Below are 20,503 nucleotides of genomic sequence, written 5' to 3'. Positions count from 1 at the left end.
TACTCACGATGCTGACTTGAGCGCCCGAGTCTACCAAGCTCCTAAATTGATAACCACCTGTTGAAATAACACAAGAATTTGGACTACCACACAAAGCGATATTATATGTCTCGACTTTTTCATTCTTACCATAGACCCCTTTTTGGTAAGAATTTCCTAGTTTTTTCGATTAATGTACGTTTTTCTTTGAGTACATTCTCTACTAAAGTGTCCTAATTTACCACAATTCCAACAATCAATTTTATCTTTCCAATTTTTGTCATATTCGTTCTTGCGCCTGTTATCGTTTTGATTTATCGTATGACAGTTCCGCCCTACCGTATATGCACTTATCTCGCGTTGCTTACGGCGACAGATTTCAATAGAATGACCGTGTTTCTTGCAATATGTGCAAACAATAGATGACCTAATATAATCGATATCTGTCTGAATATTATCGGTCGTAATGTTATCAAGTCCATTTATTTGTGATCGTAACTCAAACCTAGCTCTGACACTTTGCTCATGTATAGCGCTTTTTAAAGCATTTGATAACGTTGCATGATTTTCGCGCATTAATTTAAGTCTCAAATAATCGTGCGATAATCCGTCGATAAAAATTTCTACCAACTGTTTTTCTTTATAGTCTAAATTTCCTTCAATATTTTCGTATGCGTCCGTCGCAAGAGATAAAAGTCGCTCAGCGTATATTTGAACATTTTCGTCGGTCTTTTGTTTAGTCGTCTTTAATAATGAGAAAGCGTATTGTGGGTCTTGAATTTCTGCAAATCTTAATTTAAGCTGTTCCTTTAAATCAGTCCACGTCCCTGTCGAATCATCAGTCAAAAAACGATGTATGTAATCACTAACAAGCCCTTTACTAGATTGGTAAGCAACAAATTTTAATTTATTCTCATCTAAATTGGTAAGTGTTCCATATTTTTCTACATTTTTAATCCAATTTTTAAATTCTTTTGAATTTCCATCAAATGATTGTACAACCTGTGAAATAGTCTGAGTGCTTATGGCCGTTTTAACATCTTTAATTTGTTCATTTAAATTTTGAAATAATTCAGGGATTATTTGATTTGCCATTTTGATACAAGCTTTAGGAAATAAAACAGTCACTCACCGGAAGTTGCAGAATGTGTGCGGTCTGATGTCGTTGTTCCCGGCTCACGGTTGTTGTTACTGGTTACAGAAGTTGCCGAAACGGAGTTTCTTCGCGTTGTTTTCCATGGCTTCGTAATTGTAAGTGGTAGTATTTCTTTGTTCGAATCCTTGGTTCACGAGCACCATTTAACGTCCTGTGTCCCGTAATCGTTCATAGTTCATAGACGACACATAGTTGCTAACAATGTTCAATACTCTTAAATTACCGGTGTGTAGCCTATCATTCGATATCTCGTCATGCGCGAATTGCCAAGATGACGAGATTTGCATTAACTACCATTTTCTCGTGTCACGCATGGGACAAGTCGGTCCCTCTCTATTATATCGGTTTCTCTGCATAATATAGGATAAAATATTCAACAACACCATGTATCAGTTTCTAGTCCAATTTAATGTCTAACATACTTAATATTTTCGGTTATACAAATATAGTCTGATAGCTACATGATCGTATCTTTCTCGATCCGTACACCTCCAAGTCTAAACGCTAACTCAACCGCGGAGTGCCGCTCTCCTTCCAAACATCCCCATTTTGTCCCCAAATTAATTTGCATATTTTTCTTTTAAACTTTTGATTGGTCCTCAGCTAGTATGGTTATTATTCATTGGTTGATTCGTCAGAATATTCTAGAAGGAACACTTTTTCATGTATTCACTTGCTTGGCGGATATACTAAAATTTAATCAATATATATTGGTACTAATCAATTTTTATTGATATAGAGTAATTCTGTTACTTTCGTCAGTACTATAACTTTTGTACCCCAGACAATAGGTGACCTTTTCATCTGTGCTGTTTATTGACCATGAGTGTTACTTATAATCTCGTATCTATATGCCGACTCTGGACTCAATGTGTTCTTATTTGAAATTTAATCAGGTCTGACTTTCCATGTTATTGATTCCAATTATACCCCACCCTGAGTGTGTTTGCTTTCTTACTTTAAATAAATCTTAATCAGGTCTTAGTTTTGTAAATACCTCCCATTATTAATTGTTCAGACTTTATCTTAACATTGCATATATACATTATTTGAATATACATATTATCCTTTTTAATTTCTATCGTAAGAATAAAGTCATAAGAATAAACGATAAACGATATGTTTGCATACTCGCTACTGATATACTTGTCAATATTTCGTACATAAAGAAAACCCAAATATTTCACCCAATTTCTCATCATTATTTGACATATTTAAGCGTAACTTGCCCTCGTCAATGTCGATATTGTTTACTTGTTATATAATTTTCCGCCGAAATACGTGGAATAGACATGATTCAGATTTTTGAAAATAATGTATATTTTAGTGTTAAAATCGCTTTGTATTTTGATTGATTTTGTGGATGTTATGATACCTTGATGTACAAAATTGGTAGCAGTTTGAAGGAAAAACATCTTTTAAAGCATTTATGTATACATTTTCAATGTGGCACTCATCCTTTAGTCAAATTTGAGTTCAATGCTAGGGGTCCCACATTTTTCAAAATGAAGCCTCTACATGAACCTTAATGCATGTAGTGAAAGTGTCATCCTTGTTCTGCTTGTGTAATTACTGGCTAATCATGGACGACTCTTTCCGCATTTAGGGAATTGTTCGTGCTCAAGAAGTATTTTCTAAACGAAAGTCCAATAATGGCGCAAAGTGGTGTCCCTGATTAGCCTGTTTTGATTGCTCAGATTATTTATCACGACGCTTTACGCACATGCGTTAAGCCCAGTTTTTCAAGAATGCTATTAATTTAAACAAAACGAATCGATTGGTTTCAGACTGAGACCAGGAGCTGTAAACTTTTATTTGCCGTAAATATCTGTACATTCCTAAACTTTGTTTTGTGTATTTAAGGCCGCTTCTGCTAATAAATAGTATCGTCTCGCACTTTTTGTATTTGTTAAATGAACATCCTTTGTCTGTGGAAAGTGTTGCAAAATACACTCACCTTTGATAAAAAGGCATTTTATACTTGGTATACGATGTACTGGGGTCTACATTGCAGATATAATAACAGAAAGAAAATTACACAGTGTTTTGATCATAATAAGTTTAAATATGTGGATCATGGGTTTCTCATAAAACCAAGGCTTATTAATTTATGGTTCTTGCTTATAGTATTCTAACAGATACATTTGGATATGTACGTACTAGATTAAGCGTATATTTAAATGGGAAAACCTGAAATCAAAGACAGGGGATATATTAAAATTGGACCATTCTCTTTGAAAAGGAAGTTTAATGCAGTTTAATGCAGGTGCGTAAAGTGTCGTCCCAGATGAATCAGTGCAGTCCACACATATTGTTCAGGGACAACGTTTTCCCTCTAAACTAGATTTTTGCTAAGAAGAGACTTTCTTGAAAGGAAAAATATCATAAAAGCGGAAAGTGTTGTCCCTGATTAGCCTGCGCGGACTGCACAGGCTAATCTGGGACGACACTTTATGCACATGTATTAAACCCCCTTTTCTTAAAGAGCAGCTCAATTTTAAAATGGCAAATTGAATTGTGCATGCGTAATAATATTTATTTGCAATAAGCTCTTATGGATTAGCAAATATCTCCTGTTTGTTGAACTCATACACGGCTCACGTCATAATAAGTATTTAACATCCATGACTTAAACGGACCATTTAACAGCGATAATACACGTCTCACGTCATAATAAGTATTTACCATCCATGACTTAAACGGACCATTTAACAGATTTTGGCATGTTCTGAAGTTTGCGAACTAATGCTTTAAATTCATGTAAACATCGGAACAAAAGAGTTTCAGTTAAAAACAAAAATTAACCCGTTTATGCCTAGCGTCCTGAAAAAAATACTTTGCAAACAGCGTAGACCCAGATGAGACGCCGCATGATGCGCCGTCTCATCTAAGTCTGCGCTGTTTGCTTAAAGGAATTTCAGTAAGTAATATTCTAAATTTAGAAATACATATACTAGACATCCCTATTTTTTTTATTAAATTTGTCCAGTTTAGAAGAATGGGAGAGTCCACTAGGCATAAATTGGTTAAAATTGCAGAATGAGAAAAACGTTATCCACACCTGGGCTCGAACCACTGAGCCTTGGAGCAAAATCGGCCAATCGTTATTACGGGATAATGCACGTAATTTAAACTTTATATAGGTAATCCTTGTTATGTCACACGATTACACTATAATAAGGATAACAACAATATGTGAACGATAACAACAGAACTTTCCTTATTATAAAATCGTTTCGCCTTTATAGCGCTTTAGAATTTTCAGGTTTTTAAATCGTCTAAAAGATGCATACAATTGATATTTTAGAGCATAACATATATCCATTATTACTGTTTCCTTATAAAAAAACATAGCTTCAACAAAAAATTGCAATTATGAAACAATATTTTTTATCAATTTTGTAAATTTATCAAAACGTGAACAGGTCCCATTAAATACAATCAATGTTTGAATGAGATATTCTTACTATATCCACATTCCCAACGACACCTGTTAAAATATCCACAAAATATAACTGTGAACTTTACTTTAAATGTATCATTATTTTAAATATGACATATTAATTTTATATTAAAGACAAGATATTCAAAATTTCCTTTCGGCATCTTTCAAATGATTTACACATTTTACATACATGTAGTTAAGTAATTTTAGCATGAAACATGATTTCGAGCATTTAGTACGTTGTCTTGTATAAATTGCTTTTAACCCATTTATGCCAAGCGTCTAGAAAAAAAGGCCTTGGTAAAAAGCATAGACCCAGATGAGACGCCGCATGATGCGGCGTCTCATCTGGGTCTTCGCTTTTGCTTAAAGACATTTCTGTATGAAATATTCTAAATATAGAAATAAATATTCTAGACATCCCTAATTTTGGAAATAAATTGATCCAATTTAGAAGGATGGGCGAGTCAACTTGGTATAATAGGGAAGAAAAACAATAGTTCAAGTAAAGGGAGAATAGTACGAAAATAGTATACATGTAGTTACAGCCTCACTTGGTGTACACATAGTTAAATGGTATAAACAATAAAATTGATGGTGATAACTGCATGAACTTTCTCTACGAACACCATGTTAAAATCGATACCTAGTTTTTAAGTATATGTTTCTTTGTCATCGACTGCAAATATGAGCTCGTAAGAAGGTCTGCTAAATGAAAAATACCAGACAACTTTTTGGGGGTTTCTCATTTTTGTTTCCCTATTGACAGCGTAGTTGTTAAGAACAGAAAAATGTTTTGTTCAATATGGATGACAAATCACGCTCAACGTGGAATTTTCGAATACTAATAGACCATACCTGTGTACTTATGTCCATAGATACATGAAATATATATATAATAAGTTTGTTTACACATTTTATATAAATTCATCAATATTTGACAAAATCGTATAATCCCGCTTTAAAATGAAAAAGGTAAATATATATTAATATCTGAACGATTGCGTTGAGCGGAATTTTCAACGCAAATAACTTGACATTTTGATTTTTTTTATGACCAGTGTGTCCTCCGTTCCCGAGCGATTGCCCTGACATTCGGAGCTGCATTGACGTGGACGCAAACCTTTGTTCTGTCTGCCTATGTGCAGGTAGAATAACATTAAGTTGACTAAAGCACATGCTTAATAATTGTTTTGAGAGCAATTCTTTTGAACATCCCTTACGCCATGGACATATTGTTTCTAGAATACACCCTTACGCCATAGACATATTGTTTCTAGAATACACCCTTACGCCATAGACATATTGTTTCTAGAATACACCCTTACGCCATAGACATATTGTTTCTAGAATACACCCTTACGCCATAGACATATTGTTTCTAGAATACACCCTTACGCCATAGACATATTGTTTCTAGAATACACCCTTACGCCATAGACATATTGTTTCTAGAATACACCCTTACACCATAGACATATTGTTTCAAGAATACACCCTTACACCATAGACATATTGTTTCAAGAATACACCCTTACGCCATAGACATATTGTTTCTAGAATACAGTACGATGCATACTATATCACAATAAGCATAACGCAAATTGACCAAAGCTTGATTAACCGCCTGTCAACAGTCAATGCAACGCGTTATGGGTTAAATACACTTTAGGATCACATATTTGACGTTATGTTTCAAAGTTATCGCAACTACTGGATAAAAACATATATCGGTTTTTAAAACACAAACATTTCACCAGAAGATTACCAGAAAGTACGTCATTCAAGATACTCGACAACATATGTTTACGTTTCATGCCAATTTAATTGATCAAGTAATACTTGTTAAAAGCTAGTTTAGAAAATAAAAATGTATACACCTTGTCATCGAATTTCATTAAACATATTATTGTGTTAGTTTTATTGAACCTTCAATTCGATGTATGCGATGTATTAAAATGTTGTTTTTTTCTTCAAAATGCGTTAAAATTAAATTATTCTTCAAAAACGCACGTATCGCCAAATCAACTGTACCCAAATAGCGATTATAAATGCCCAACAACAATAAAAATATACTTTTAGGCATGACATATTTCACGTTAATACTACTGTTTTTTGGTATTGCTAGCGATTGCTTATATGAAAATTATATTCATTGATTGAGAAAAACGTTCACAGAGTGATCCGAAAAGAACAAAGAAACCAACATGCATTCAAGTTGTAAACATTGTCTGAAGTGTTTATTATGTTCTGTTTTGATATTAATAGCCTATTGATGTTCGCGTTCGTGAAAAACATCAAGATTGAAAACATAAACCTTAAACATAACTATCTCTACTAATTATGCCATGAGTCTAGGTGGCAACATGACAACTCTATCCCCCGGCTGCAGGCCACTGGAGTGTCTGTTAGACTGTGGGGATTCTCCAACGTACATGAAGGACGAAACCGGATCTAATTAGATTGCAATGTGCTAGTTGCCAAGAACAAAATATCAATGTACTTATAAAAACTCAACAATGTTGCAACTTATAAAGGGCATCGAATTTCAGCGTTGGTTGCAATGTTTGGTTCTGTAAAGTTAAGGTTAAACAAATCTTCACTGATTCGTACTTCATTGGCCGATTTCTAAACTTATGCGAAATATGTTGATTATCTATATGTAACCAACTTTTTCTGTAGAATTATTAGTGTACTTAAAAACTACAGGTACCTAGCGTAAACGCGAACGTAGCATTTGGTCGTTATTAATACATCTAAAAAGAGGTGGCACCCGTGATTTACAGCCGTGTGTGTATGTTCTGGATCCAAGTACTCATTCAGATCCAACGCATTCGATTTCATGTTCGGATAACTCTCCAGGAATATATTTTGAGACAAGTCATACAAAAACGACTTTAAAGCACGAAAGATTATTTACCATATACATTATAAGTGAATTGTGTTTGGTTGTCTTTTTAGACAATGTGAAGTAGTTAGTCTTTTGAATTTTCACAACGCGAATGATGCTGTTTTCTTGTGGTCGCGTACAATGTACATGGTGTATATACCATGACCCGTCAGCCGAATCAACAGGCATCAATCATCATTAGCAACACCACCGCAACAATCTATAATTTAATTATCAACATACTTATACATGTACCAGACCAAACATGGACATACAAACATCAACGTACAGTTGCGTAAACAAACACAATAATATTGGTGAGTTTAAAAGAACATTTTTTTGTTATCGTGTGGAACGCTTTTGAAGGCACGTGTCAATAGTCTGTCAATTCGCAAACGACTTTGCAGCATACATTTAGGTATAAACCAACAAATTGACGTACAAAGCACACATTCTTAACAATGATAGCATAGTTTATGTTCAGAAATGAAATATTATATTTCTCTGCCTCACAATCAAATCCACGCTTTGACGAAACCTACCTGAATGTATCATACATACTATATTGTGTGTGCAGAAAGTGTCCTCCCAGATTAGCCTGTGTAGTCCGAAAAGTCTAATCATGGCCGAAGCTTTCCGCTTGAAAACGGTTTTCGTTAACACGAGACTTCATTTTAAAGAAAAGTTTCATCAAAGCTTACCGTGTCTTCCATTACTAGCCTGAGAAAATTGCGCACATACATTAAACCCAGTTTTACAGATTAATGCTCGTGTGTTTTCTTTCCTTTAAATAACGCTTATTTTCAACTTCTTAGTAAAGATAAAATACAGTTTCAGCACGTTAACTGATTATTTAGGATATGGTAAACACTAGTAGCAATACACTGAGTTGGCATCAGTGTATCAATTATATAGAAGTGTTGGATTTCCTTATATTCTGGTATACTTTAAATTCGAAAGAAATACCGTCTTCTTCGTGATAGGTATCGGAAGTGGCGTCGTTTCTGAAAAAGTTAATTATGGAACGTTTCAGCGCGTGTGTAATCGTAAAGCAACACGGATTTAATTAATCCGTCTGTGTCTTTCACCAATTATAGCCTTTAAACAACTCATAATTTAATAATTAGCACTACATCGTGTTTATAAAGTTTTTTTATTTAAATGGTTCACTAACTTCTTCAAACTCGTTAAGATAACTGGACAAAGTAAGTAAATATATTGAAATTTAAACCGCACATGCGACATGTAATCCCTACTTTACTTCTCGGAAGTCGTCATCAAATGGCGGGAAAAATGTGTCTGACGGAAAGTCCTTGTACACGTGAGTGAGATAGATTCGTCCACAGAGCGGATGAGACAGGCACTCCTGCAGTAAACAAAACAATTGTTAGACTCGTCTAAGAGAGTGGATAAAGAAAGCGCTACTGTACACGTGTAGTCCATCAATTAAATCAATTAAACCCTATTTAAATAGACTCGACCATATTGCAGGTAAGATAGGCATCTTTTAAGTACATAACACATCAGTATTATAGAATCGTTCACAGGTTTTAGACTAACCATCCCCTTGGAACGTTAATGCTCAACAAACGTTATTATAGTAGCTTGTGTCACCCGAATTCAGATGCTTAAATAAATTCAAGCTATATTATTTTGAGCATCGAGCATACATACTTTAGCAATATCACTTTATCACGTGGTCGAATGGTCTCAATTCACTTTAGCCTTGCTTCTGGGAAAGCGGACCTAAATCATGTGCATGAAGTGTCGTATCAGATGTGCATGAAGTGTCGTATCAGATGTGCATGAAGTGTCGTGTCAGATGTGCATGAAGTGTCGTATCAGATGTGCATGAAGTGTCGTATCAGATGTGCATGAAGTGTCGTATCAGATGTGCATGAAGTGTCGTATCAGATGTGCATGAAGTGTCGTGTCAGATGTGCATGAAGTGTCGTATCAGATGTGCATGAAGTGTCGTATCAGATGTGCATGAAGTGTCGTGTCAGATGTGCATGAAGTGTCGTATCAGATGTGCATGAAGTGTCGTATCAGATGTGCATGAAGTGTCGTGTCAGATGTGCATGAAGTGTCGTGTCAGATGTGCATGAAGTGTCGTATCAGATGTGCATGAAGTGTCGTATCAGATGTGCATGAAGTGTCGTATCAGATGTGCATGAAGTGTCGTATCAGATGTGCATGAAGTGTCGTGTCAGATGTGCATGAAGTGTCGTGTCAGATGTGCATGAAGTATCGTGTCAGATGTGCATGAAGTGTCGTATCAGATGAGCATGAAGTGTCGTATCAGATGTGCATGAAGTGTCGTATTAGATGTGCATGAAGTGTCGTATCAGATGTGCATGAAGTGTCGTGTCAGATGTGCATGAAGTGTCGTGTCAGATGTGCATGAAGTGTCGTATCAGATGTGCGTGAAGTGTCGTATCAGATGTGCATGAAGTGTCGTATCAGATGTGCATGAAGTGTCGTGTCAGATGTGCATGAAGTGTCGTGTCAGATGTGCATGAAGTGTCGTATCAGATGTGCATGGAGTGTCGTGTCAGATGTGCATGAAGTGTCGTATCAGATGTGCATAAAGTATCGTGTCAGATGTGCATGAAGTGTCGTGTCAGATGTGCATGAAGTGTCGTATCAGATGTGCATGAAGTGTCGTATCAGATGTGCATGGAGTGTCGTGTCAGATGTGCATGAAGTGTCGTATCAGATGTGCATGAAGTGTCGTGTCAGATGTGCATGAAGTGTCGTGTCAGATGTGCATGAAGTGTCGTATCAGATGTGCATGAAGTTTCGCATCAGATGTGCATATAGTGTCGTATCAGATGTGCATGAAGTGTCGTATCAGTTGTGCATGAAGTGTCGTGTCAGATGTGCATGAAGTGTCGTGTCAGATGTGCATGAAGTGTCGTATCAGATGTGCATGAAGTTTCGCATCAGATGTGCATATAGTGTCGTATCAGATGTGCATGAAGTGTCGTATCAGTTGTGCATGAAGTGTCGTATCAGATGTGCATGAAGTGTCGTGTCAGATGTGCATGAAGTTTCGTGTCAGATGTGCATGAAGTGTCGTATAAGATGTGCATGAAGTTTCGCATCAGATGTGCATATAGTGTCGTATCAGATGTGCATGAAGTGTCGTATCAGTTGTGCATAAAGTGTCGTGTCAGATATGCATGAAGTGTCGTGTCAGATGTGCATGAAGTGTCGTATCAGATGTGCATGAAGTTTCGCATCAGATGTGCATATAGTGTCGTATCAGATGTGCATGAAGTGTCGTGTCAGATGTGCATGAAGTGTCGTGTCAGATGTGCATGAAGTGTCGTATCAGATGTGCATGGAGTGTCGTGTCAGATGTGCCTGAAGTGTCGTATCAGATGTGCATGAAGTTTCGCATCATATGTGCATATAGTGTCGTATCAGATGTGCATGAAGTGTCGTATCAGTTGTGCATGAAGTGTCGTGTCAGATGTGAATGAAGTGTCGTGTCAGATGTGCATGGAGTGTATTATCAGATGTGCATGAAGTGTCGTATCAGATGTGCATGGAGTGTCGTGTCAGATGTGCATGAAGTGTCGTATCAGATGTGCATGAAGTGTCGTATCAGATGTGCATGGAGTGTCGTGTCAGATGTGCATGAAGTGTCGTATCAGATGTGCATGAAGTGTCGTGTCAGATGTGCATGAAGTGTCGTGTCAGATGTGCATGAAGTGTCGTATCAGATGTGCATGAAGTTTCGCATCAGATGTGCATATAGTGTCGTATCAGATGTGCATGAAGTGTCGTATTAGTTGTGCATGAAGTGTCGTGTCAGATGTGAATGAAGTGTCGTGTCAGATGTGCATGGAGTGTATTATCAGATGTGCATGAAGTGTCGTATCAGATGTGCATGAAGTGTCGTGTCAGATGTGCATGAAGTGTCGTATCAGATGTGCGTGAAGTGTCGTATCAGATGTGCATGAAGTGTCGTATCACATGTGCGTGAAGTGTCGTATAGGATGTGAATGAAGTGTCGTGTCAGATGTGCATGAAGTGTCGTATCAGATTTACATGAAGTGTCGTGTCAGATGTGCATGCAGTGTCGTATCAGATTTGCATGAAGTGTCGTATCAGATGTGCATGAAGTGTCGTATCAGATGTGCATGAAGTGTCGTATCATTTGTGCATGAAGTGTCGTATCAGATGTGCATGAAGTGTCGTGTCAGATGTGCATGAAGTGTCGTATCAGATGTGCATGAAGTGTCGTATCAGATGTGCATGAAGTGTCGTATCAGATGTGCATGAAGTGTCGTATCAGATGTGCATGAAGTGAAGTATCAGATGTGCATGAAGTGTCGTATCAGATTTGCATGAAGTGTCGTGTCAGATGTGCATGAAGTGTCGTATCAGATGTGCATGAAGTGTCGTGTCAGATGTGCATGAAGTGTCGTATCAGATGTGCATGAAGTGTCGTGTCAGGTTTGCGTGAAGTGTCGTGTCAGATGTGCATGAAGTGTCGTATCAGATGTGCATGAAGTGCCGTATCAGATGTGCACAAAGTGTCGTATCAGATGTGCATGAAGTGTCGTATAAGATTTGCATGAAATGTCGTGTCCGATGTGCATGAAATGTCGTATCAGATTTGCATGAAGTGTCGTATCAGATCTGCATGAAGTGTCGTGTCAGATGTGCATGAAGTGTCGTGTCAGATGTGCATGAAGTGTCGTGTCCGATGTGCATGAAGTGTCGTGTCAGATGTGCATGAAGTGTCGTATCAGATGTGCATGAAGTGTCGTATCAGATGTGCATGAAGTGTCGTGTCAGATGTGCATGAAGTGTCGTGTCAGATGTGCATGAAGTGTCGCATCAGATGTGCATGAAATGTCGTGTCAGATGTGCATGAAGTGTCGTATCAGATGTGCATGAAGTGTCGTGTCAGATGTGCGTGAAGTGTCGTATCAGATGTGCATGAAGTGAATCAGATGTGCATGAAGTGTCGTATCAGATGTGCATGAAGTGTCGTATCAGATGTGCATGAAGTGTCGTATCAGATGTGCATGAAGTGTCGCATCAGATGTGCATGAAGTGTCGTGTCAAGTTTGCGTAGTCCGTACAGGCTAATGTGACGTGTCGTGTCAGATATGCATGAAGTGTCGTGTCAGATGTGCATGAAGTGTCGTGTCAGATGTGCATGAAGTGTCGTATCAGATGTGCGCAGTCCGTACAGGCTAATAAGGGACGTTACTTTATGTATACGTTGGATTTTCGCTACAAAACAATAGGAAGGTGTAGTCAGAAATTAGCCTGGGAAAACACACCAAGCACTATGCGCACATGCATTATGCTCATGTTTGTTCTGAAAGAGATATTTTGCCTCGGATATTAGGCTTTATAGCTATCAGATTATCATATTTTTGTTTTGGTATTAGGTTTATTTCAGAAACAATAAGTATTAAAAGCCTTATACCTGGTATATGCCTGCACCACCCATTATCCAGACGCTGTCCAATTTTCCGTTCCGGTTCAGATCTGCGATGTACTCGAGAGCCTCAGGTACACTTCCGGCCACCATCAGAAGATTCGGGTGTGTCTTGATACTACAAGCGGAAATGCACATGCGGAATTGCGATATGACAATACATTTGATAATTTGTTACTTTATCAGACACCTTTTTACAAAGAAAACGTGCAGTATTATTTAGCTGATACTATACTTGTAGTTGTTTTATTGCCTCGTGCCTAAAAAAGTGATAATGATGCTGCTCTATTGTTTCTTAGCCGTTGTGAACTTAAAAAGTAATTAAATCAAATAATGATTAATTTGTATTGGCTTTGGTTATAAATAATGATGCTTTGAAGTCGGGTTTTATTTCCAAGTGTATTTTAGTGACCTTGTTTACATATTTTCATTTTTCGCATGCCATACACATGTGTTGCTAAGTGCACGGTTTACGGATGCTGACGACATTCTAGAATGACAATTGAAATAGCATAGACTGCAGAACATGAGGTAGACGCACCTTGGGTCACGTGACTGACTACAGACGATGTGATATACGCCTCCATAGCTCGCCTGAAAGTCCGTACATCCCGCCCAGCTCTTACGGCCATGTACATGTACAATCATCAAACTGGAGTCTGGATTAAAATACAACAACTGTAAATGGATATAAAGAACATGAAGGGACTATCAACATAATTCATGTCTTTATTTGAATGACAAACATTAACGATAGTAATCTTGTGTAATCCATTAAACGTTCTTCTCAATAACTAAAAATGTGTCTAGGGTTAACTTAATCATGGAAAACGGGAAAACTTAGTCTGGAACACTTTAAATCAATCAATTTAGCCGCTGTGCTATATGGGTCGTGTTCTTGGAAAATGGAGCTTTTTACATGTGCGTACAGTGTTAGCCTGTAAAGTCCGCAAACTTCCCGCTGATATTCTACTTTCGGTTAAAAGTCTATTCCTAGCGAAAACCAGTTTAGGTGGAAAGTGTCTTTCCTCATCGCGGACTGCATGGCTAATGTGTGGCGACATTTAAACGAAAATGCAATAATACTCGTTTTTACAGACCGAGTCTCATGTTTACAATATTACCTTTCTTGTGTGTGGATGTGGTCTTTAAATAATACTCAAAATCGGCCCTGTAAACAGACATAAACTTGCAAGCATAGTAGGTAAAGAAAAATGAGCTTTGTTTTGGGAAAACTGGTCTTAATGCGTGTGCACAAAGTGTAATCCCAGATATGCCGGTATAAGTGTAGATTGTCATCCCCCTTTCTGAAAAAAGCTGGATATTCGGATAGAAGCGATATCCTTACGGGTAAATTACATATCCGCAAAAAGTGTCGTATCTAATTAGCCAATGCGGACTGTAGAGGCTAAAGTGGGATGACAATTTACGCACATGCATTTAGCCCAGTTTTACTAAAGCGAGGTTGATTTTGTTCCTGTATTCAATAGTCAAACAGCAACGTTGTATATGGACAGCAATTTAAAATGTCGTAAGCAGACAGAGTGAAGATAACTATTTACAAATCGATATTTTATTGCTTATTGTTGGCGGATTGTTTAGTTCTTTGTACATAAGTTTATGTCTACGCATATATTGTTTTTAATTTTTGAGACAAATCAAACTTCGTTCTGAGAAAAATTGACTTAATGCATGTGCGTAAAGTCACGTCAAAATTAACAAGGGACTAAACTTTCCGCCTAAACCGGGTTTTCGTTTAGCAGATATCTCCTTTATACCGAGAGGTCCGTAAAAGCGGAATGTGTACACAGGCTAAAATCGGACGACACTTTTTGCAAATGCATGCACCCCATTTTTTCCCAAAACTATTCGTATACTTACTTCAATTTTGGCCATGGCAGATCACCCTGGTAGCCAATGCCTCTGTTGTTATGACACATTGCTGCCATCATATTGAAAGTGATTATACCGTTCGTGGTGGAGACATTTTGTTCCATGATGTCCATGGGCCAACGAAAGACTCTTTAATAGTGCGTCACACTGGCCCTGCAAATGATATCAGCTCTGCATTAGTAATGACCATTCGATTGGTTGCAGTTCAATTAATACAACAAAGTTAATGCAACAATTGATGAAACTAAATTCACTAATTCAGTTACATACTCTTTTATCTTTCTATTAAACGTCCGTATTATTTTAAGTCAAATAATGACGACGATTTCAATTTATAAATCGTTTCAAAATAAGTCTGTACAAAATATTGTTTTGCGTCGTTTTGCTGTCGTTTATAGACGGACAATATTTGGTTTTGTACTAACATCTTTAATACAAAGCATCTTAAAGATTTTCGTCACGTTCAACATAAGTACACCAAATTGCTTTGTGAAGAACCTTTTTGAATGTATACATTCATTTATAATCTGCAAAAGGCCATTGGCTGATATCTTTTTAGACACACGTTCACTTTTTTATTTATTCTTCAGTAAAAGTGAAGCTTGGCTAGCCATAAAATGTATAAAAAAACATACTTTGCATTGGCCGTTCATAGGAGGTGATTCAAGTTTTGATAATTATATGTCTATGGTGTTCAGTAGTTAACACAGTAGATAAGACCGAAATAAAAACGTCATGAAATAGTTTATGGAGTTCCATTGATTGCTATTTTAAAGTTAAATTTAAAAATACATATTCATCTGCGTGAAAATTTATTTGATTAGTATTAAACATTTTGTATATTTTACCACAGAAAAAGCACAATGTAATATTTAAGTGTTGTTGTATAAATGTTCTTTTATAACATGTGCTATGCACTGTTTCATGTGTTGATATATGGCTGTTAAAATTGCGCTAGTATAATGTTGATTATAATCTGTGTTATTATCTTTCAACAGTGTCGCTGAGGTTTTCCGAAATACCTTATAATATTAGTCCAGAATCACAACGCAGATAATTGGTTAAACAAAACTGCATAATACAATAGATAGTGTCTGTTGAAACTAAATCAAATGAACACGATTACGGTGTGCCCTTAACCGTACTATGTCAACGTAAACTCGTGATACTAATTTGTTTCAATTATCTGATAACTTGTAGGTCATGGCGAGTTCACAATCTTGCGTGAAGTGGTTTACGGTACTGGTAGTATACGGACAATGAATAAGAATAATTAGTCTCGCTCTGTGAAAACTGGGCTTAATGCATGTGCATACAGATTCGTCCCAGATTAGCCCGTGCAGTCTGAAAAAGCTTACCATGGACTACCCTTTCCGCCTATACTGGATTAAGTTGAGAAGAAACTTCTTTTAAACAAAAAAGCGGACTGCACAGGCTTATTCTGGACGAATATTTACGCACATGCATTAAACCCTGTTTTCCCAGAGCAAGGCTCACATGTATAATATATGGCCTGGCAATCATCGCAATAAATAAAGAATCCCGAGCTACAATAAGGTTTCTATTATGCAGATGCAAATTAAAAAGGGACATTTTTTTGTATATTTGCATAACGTTAATCAACACATGACGACGGCTTTGATTTATTCAAATAAATATTACAGTCATGAAGCTGTCTAAAGTGATCACGTGTGTTGTGTACCTTAATCTTATTTGGGAACTAAATTTTGGTTATGTTTGATGTGTTAGGTTGTTAACACTGTTTGAGTACCTTAACACATAGTAACATACTGATCGGGTATTTCCTTTTAGTGGGACCATTTTCGATCTGGAAAAAAATGAATAGGGGAAAATGCATACGGAACACCTGTTTCATTTTTTTAGTGCCCATTATGGTAGTGAAATTCCTATTGCCAACAAAACTAACAACAAAAATACGATTGTGTATTACAACAAAGTTAATTGAAGTATTGTAAGGGCTAAAACAGCGCGTTTTTATGTATTTAATTTATTTATTTAAAAAAACACAGTCACGTCCACAACATAAATAAAATTTAAACCTAAAATCGTAAGGTGAAACATGGCTTACCTTAACCGTATAATACCTAAACGATACGTTGAATAAAATACCAATAATACGTAAACACATGTACACCGTAACTGTCGAGGTTAGCAGCTATTATGAGTTCACCAAAATTCACACGGAAGCACCCAAGCGCGTCAAGTACACACGGAAAGTAAATCGTTATAGATTCGACAAATACAGGTTTGCACAGGTGTATTAAAAGTAATGTTTAACATGGACACGCGCAAAACATGCGTGGTTGTTTACTAGCTATGTTAAGGGCGTTTAATATGTCTGTTAAGCCAATTTTTTCGCAAAAGTGTTTCTTTTTTTACATTTTATTTTCATTTATAAATGCAAAGAAGGTAAAGTCTAACACTAATTCATTCACGTTTGATATATAGAAAACTCGTTATGTGATTTTAACTGTGTTATTGTAGGGCGTGAGACGTTTGCGATGTATACCTGGTATTGCGAGTAGTAGTAAAAAAGTTAAACAGAAGGAATACTATGACATAAAAAGCCAAATACAAAAGGAATGCTTGTTTTATGGATTGTATATGTTTTTGAGGTGGGCACTATTATTTCTGCGATTTACATACTGCGTAAAACACACATGACAAGGAAAGTAAAAGGCTTCATTCCACAAACCCCAGTGTTATATTCGAAATATTATAATTATTATTATACCGGATTTATATAACGCCCTTTTCATGCAAGAGTACACGTTCAAAGGCGCTATTGAAATATGTTCAACTAATTGCCTTGCCATAACTAAATTGAAAACAAAACAACCCGATATAGCTGTTTCATTGTTTATACAGATATATATAATTCATTAATTACATGATATTACTGATAATTCCATTCATTTTTTAGGCTGTTAAACTAATGTTCACTGTTTCATGCTTGCTCATCATCAGGATTAACTCGCGAAGGGACCACACTCGTTCAGCGTCACTCAAAATTGTATTGATTGTTAAATATGGTAAGAGTATTTCCTCTTCGGACATATTATGTGTTATCCAGTATTTTAAAATATTAAAACACTATAGTAGAAAGCGCTAGTAGTGCAATATATACATGCATGCTATCACACTTAATTAACTGAAATTAGTAAATGTTTATTTTAATTCATAAACGTTTAAAGCAGAATATTGTCCGTGAACCTTTTATATTACCAAAAAGTATGTACACTTAATATATGTACATATTAGTACATTAACATTAATAACTAATCCAATACATACATGTTATTTAAGGTTTCATGTTAATATAATAACACTTAAATTAGCATAACAAGGGTTTGAAACAATAGATTTTAAATTAAAATTCAATTTAATGTTGAAATAAATGGCAATTGCTAACGTGCTGTTTCATTATCAAACTCTTCGTCAAAGTTATCTCCCCAAACAAGTTAACGGTTTTCATTACATTCATAAATAAAAATGTATACCCCCTATTGAAAATATAAATAAATAAACAGCTTACTAACAATTATATTGTTATTGAATCGCCCACCATTATGTGGTGTGTAATGGCGGTAGGGATGCATACTAGCTATTCGGATGTTTAAACTTTAAAGGACTGAATTTTTGTATTGTGTAGCCTTTCTGTTATCAATAGGGGAAGTTACAGCTTAGACAAGTTACATGTATTCCGCTTTCGAATTGTTTAGTTGAAGCGAAATATTGATTATATTATAATTTAATTTGCATCACACATTGTGTTGTTGATTTTTAAGGATTGTTAAGGATTGTTATAATTAACGCGTTATAATTCTACATAAAAACGCCAATGTTCTGTAATAGAAAAATATATTGGCTAGCAACTATATTTATATTTTGAAATCGAAAGTGACTTCTTTCGTTTGTTAAACAACCCATAAAACATGCCTGCTCGTAATAATAGTATATGGTCATTGTGTTTGTAATTAGAGTATAGGTTGTGTGATTATTTTGTGAACTGTAATCAGATTTATTATATGATTCAAAGAACACAACATATTTGAGATTTATTACGTTTGATTATTCATAACTAAAAATAAACATCTCTCACTTTAAGGGGATTTCCTGCATTGTTTTTTCTTAAATAATTGATGTGAAAGCATTTGAGATTATTGGCTGAGTAATATAAATGACGGTTTGATTTTATCGCTCAGAATACATGGTGCATTTTAGACAGAGTGTCATCAATATTTACACGAAGATATGTTGGTTTATTATAATGTGTTCCAACCTACGTATATGTTTAAGTTCTAATGCCTACTAGACATATTGGAACGTTAATTATGAAAACTGTACCTTTTTCTCAATGCGAAATTCACGCTCACACAGATTCGACGAGTGTGTGCATTGTTTTGTAATCAACATGTATGGGAAATGTTTATCCATTTTATATTATCGATTGTGTTTGAAATTTATACATCAACATAATATCGTCAAGGGCTAAAAGGCATTAGTTATTTCTAGTGATGCAATATTTGGCGCATTTTATTTAACTTTTGTTTAATTTTACATAGCTTAACTTTTAATTAAACATAGGTTTATCTAAAAGTATGTTTTCAAATAGGAAACATGAATATGCAATTATCATCGATGTTTTCCTGCTATGGGTATTAAGGATTTTACTTAATAATATACTGGGCACTAACAGGTCTTATTGGAAATAAATTGCGTAAAGGTTTACATATGTGTAAAACAACTGGTATAGCTAGTAAATGAAATTACCAAATTTTATGTAGTCATATTGAAACAAATATTTCACGATTGATGCTCTTTCGAAAAAAAGAATTTTGCGGTGATTAAACATTTAAATGCGTACACTAAAGAGATAATACTATTAATGTTACGATGTTTGATGAAACGATCTGAAAACATTCAACCCCGATTTTTTAGATACTTATTTACCTGTTGTGATCGCCCCAACATCTGCTAACCTGTTGAGCAATCTTCATTATTTAGTAACCTGTTGTTCACGCCTCCTTATCAAGTAACCTGGCGTGGAATATTCATTCTGTATACCGATGCATTCAATACAACTGCTGGTAATAATATTATAATTGAATTGGTCGGATCGGCATTTGATTACAATCTGTAAGCACTCATTAAAGCAATTTTCCCTCTAGATCGATTGTAGTTTTTTTAATTACATTATTAGTAGCTTAATATTCAATAGCAAGTTACATCCATTATTACACCGCTGAGATCAGGAAGAAGCTGTGGAATAAATTTGTCTTAAAGAGTACACTTCTATCCCCAAAATCAACGTACTTTAGAGCTAAACGTATTGGTTTCTCCCTGACTTCATTTAACTTGATTGTCTGTATATAAAAGAATCGGATCATGTATCAGAAAAAACATTGTAGGCAGCTTAGAAAATTAAAACGAAAATTATGTTCAAGTTGAAAATGTTTCGTATAATCGCATCTGTATTATGAGCCGACGCCATTTCATACCCATGTTAGAGGTTTTAGAAAAAAAAAAGCTAACTCAATTACTTTTGCATTACTGCAACTAACGTAAGTGCTTCAAACTTAGCAATGATGACACGTTGAAGGAAATGCATGAGTATTTATGAACGTGCAAAACAAATATTAAACTATCCTA

The 20,503-nt window shown here is 35.8% G+C and overlaps 1 protein-coding gene across 29 annotated transcripts in view; it reads right to left on the bottom strand.

Annotated features, from left to right (window-relative positions):
- LOC127867104 (dihydrofolate reductase-like) overlaps positions 1–20,503 on the bottom strand; it is a 632,040-nt gene that overhangs the window by 547,059 nt on the left and 64,478 nt on the right. For 3 of the 29 annotated variants that reach the window (XM_052408116.1, XM_052408113.1, XM_052408097.1), the window contains exons 2-5: positions 14,819–14,983; positions 14,062–14,108; positions 13,479–13,596; positions 12,926–13,055 (exon numbers count right to left, since the gene is read on the bottom strand). The exons of 1 other annotated variant lie outside the window; for it this stretch is intronic. In XM_052408116.1, the coding sequence (XP_052264076.1) occupies positions 12,926–13,055; positions 13,479–13,596; positions 14,062–14,108; positions 14,819–14,943 (420 nt within the window). In that variant the 5' untranslated portion in view covers positions 14,944–14,983. 25 more of the 29 variants (XM_052408118.1, XM_052408105.1, XM_052408117.1 and 22 more) reach the window with 19 other exon arrangements.

This window comes from Dreissena polymorpha, chromosome 2 (genome assembly GCF_020536995.1).
Source record: "Dreissena polymorpha isolate Duluth1 chromosome 2, UMN_Dpol_1.0, whole genome shotgun sequence".
Lineage (NCBI taxonomy): Eukaryota > Metazoa > Mollusca > Bivalvia > Myida > Dreissenidae > Dreissena > Dreissena polymorpha.
Note: the sequence above shows the minus strand (reverse complement) of the source record. Positions and strands in the feature narration are given on the sequence as shown.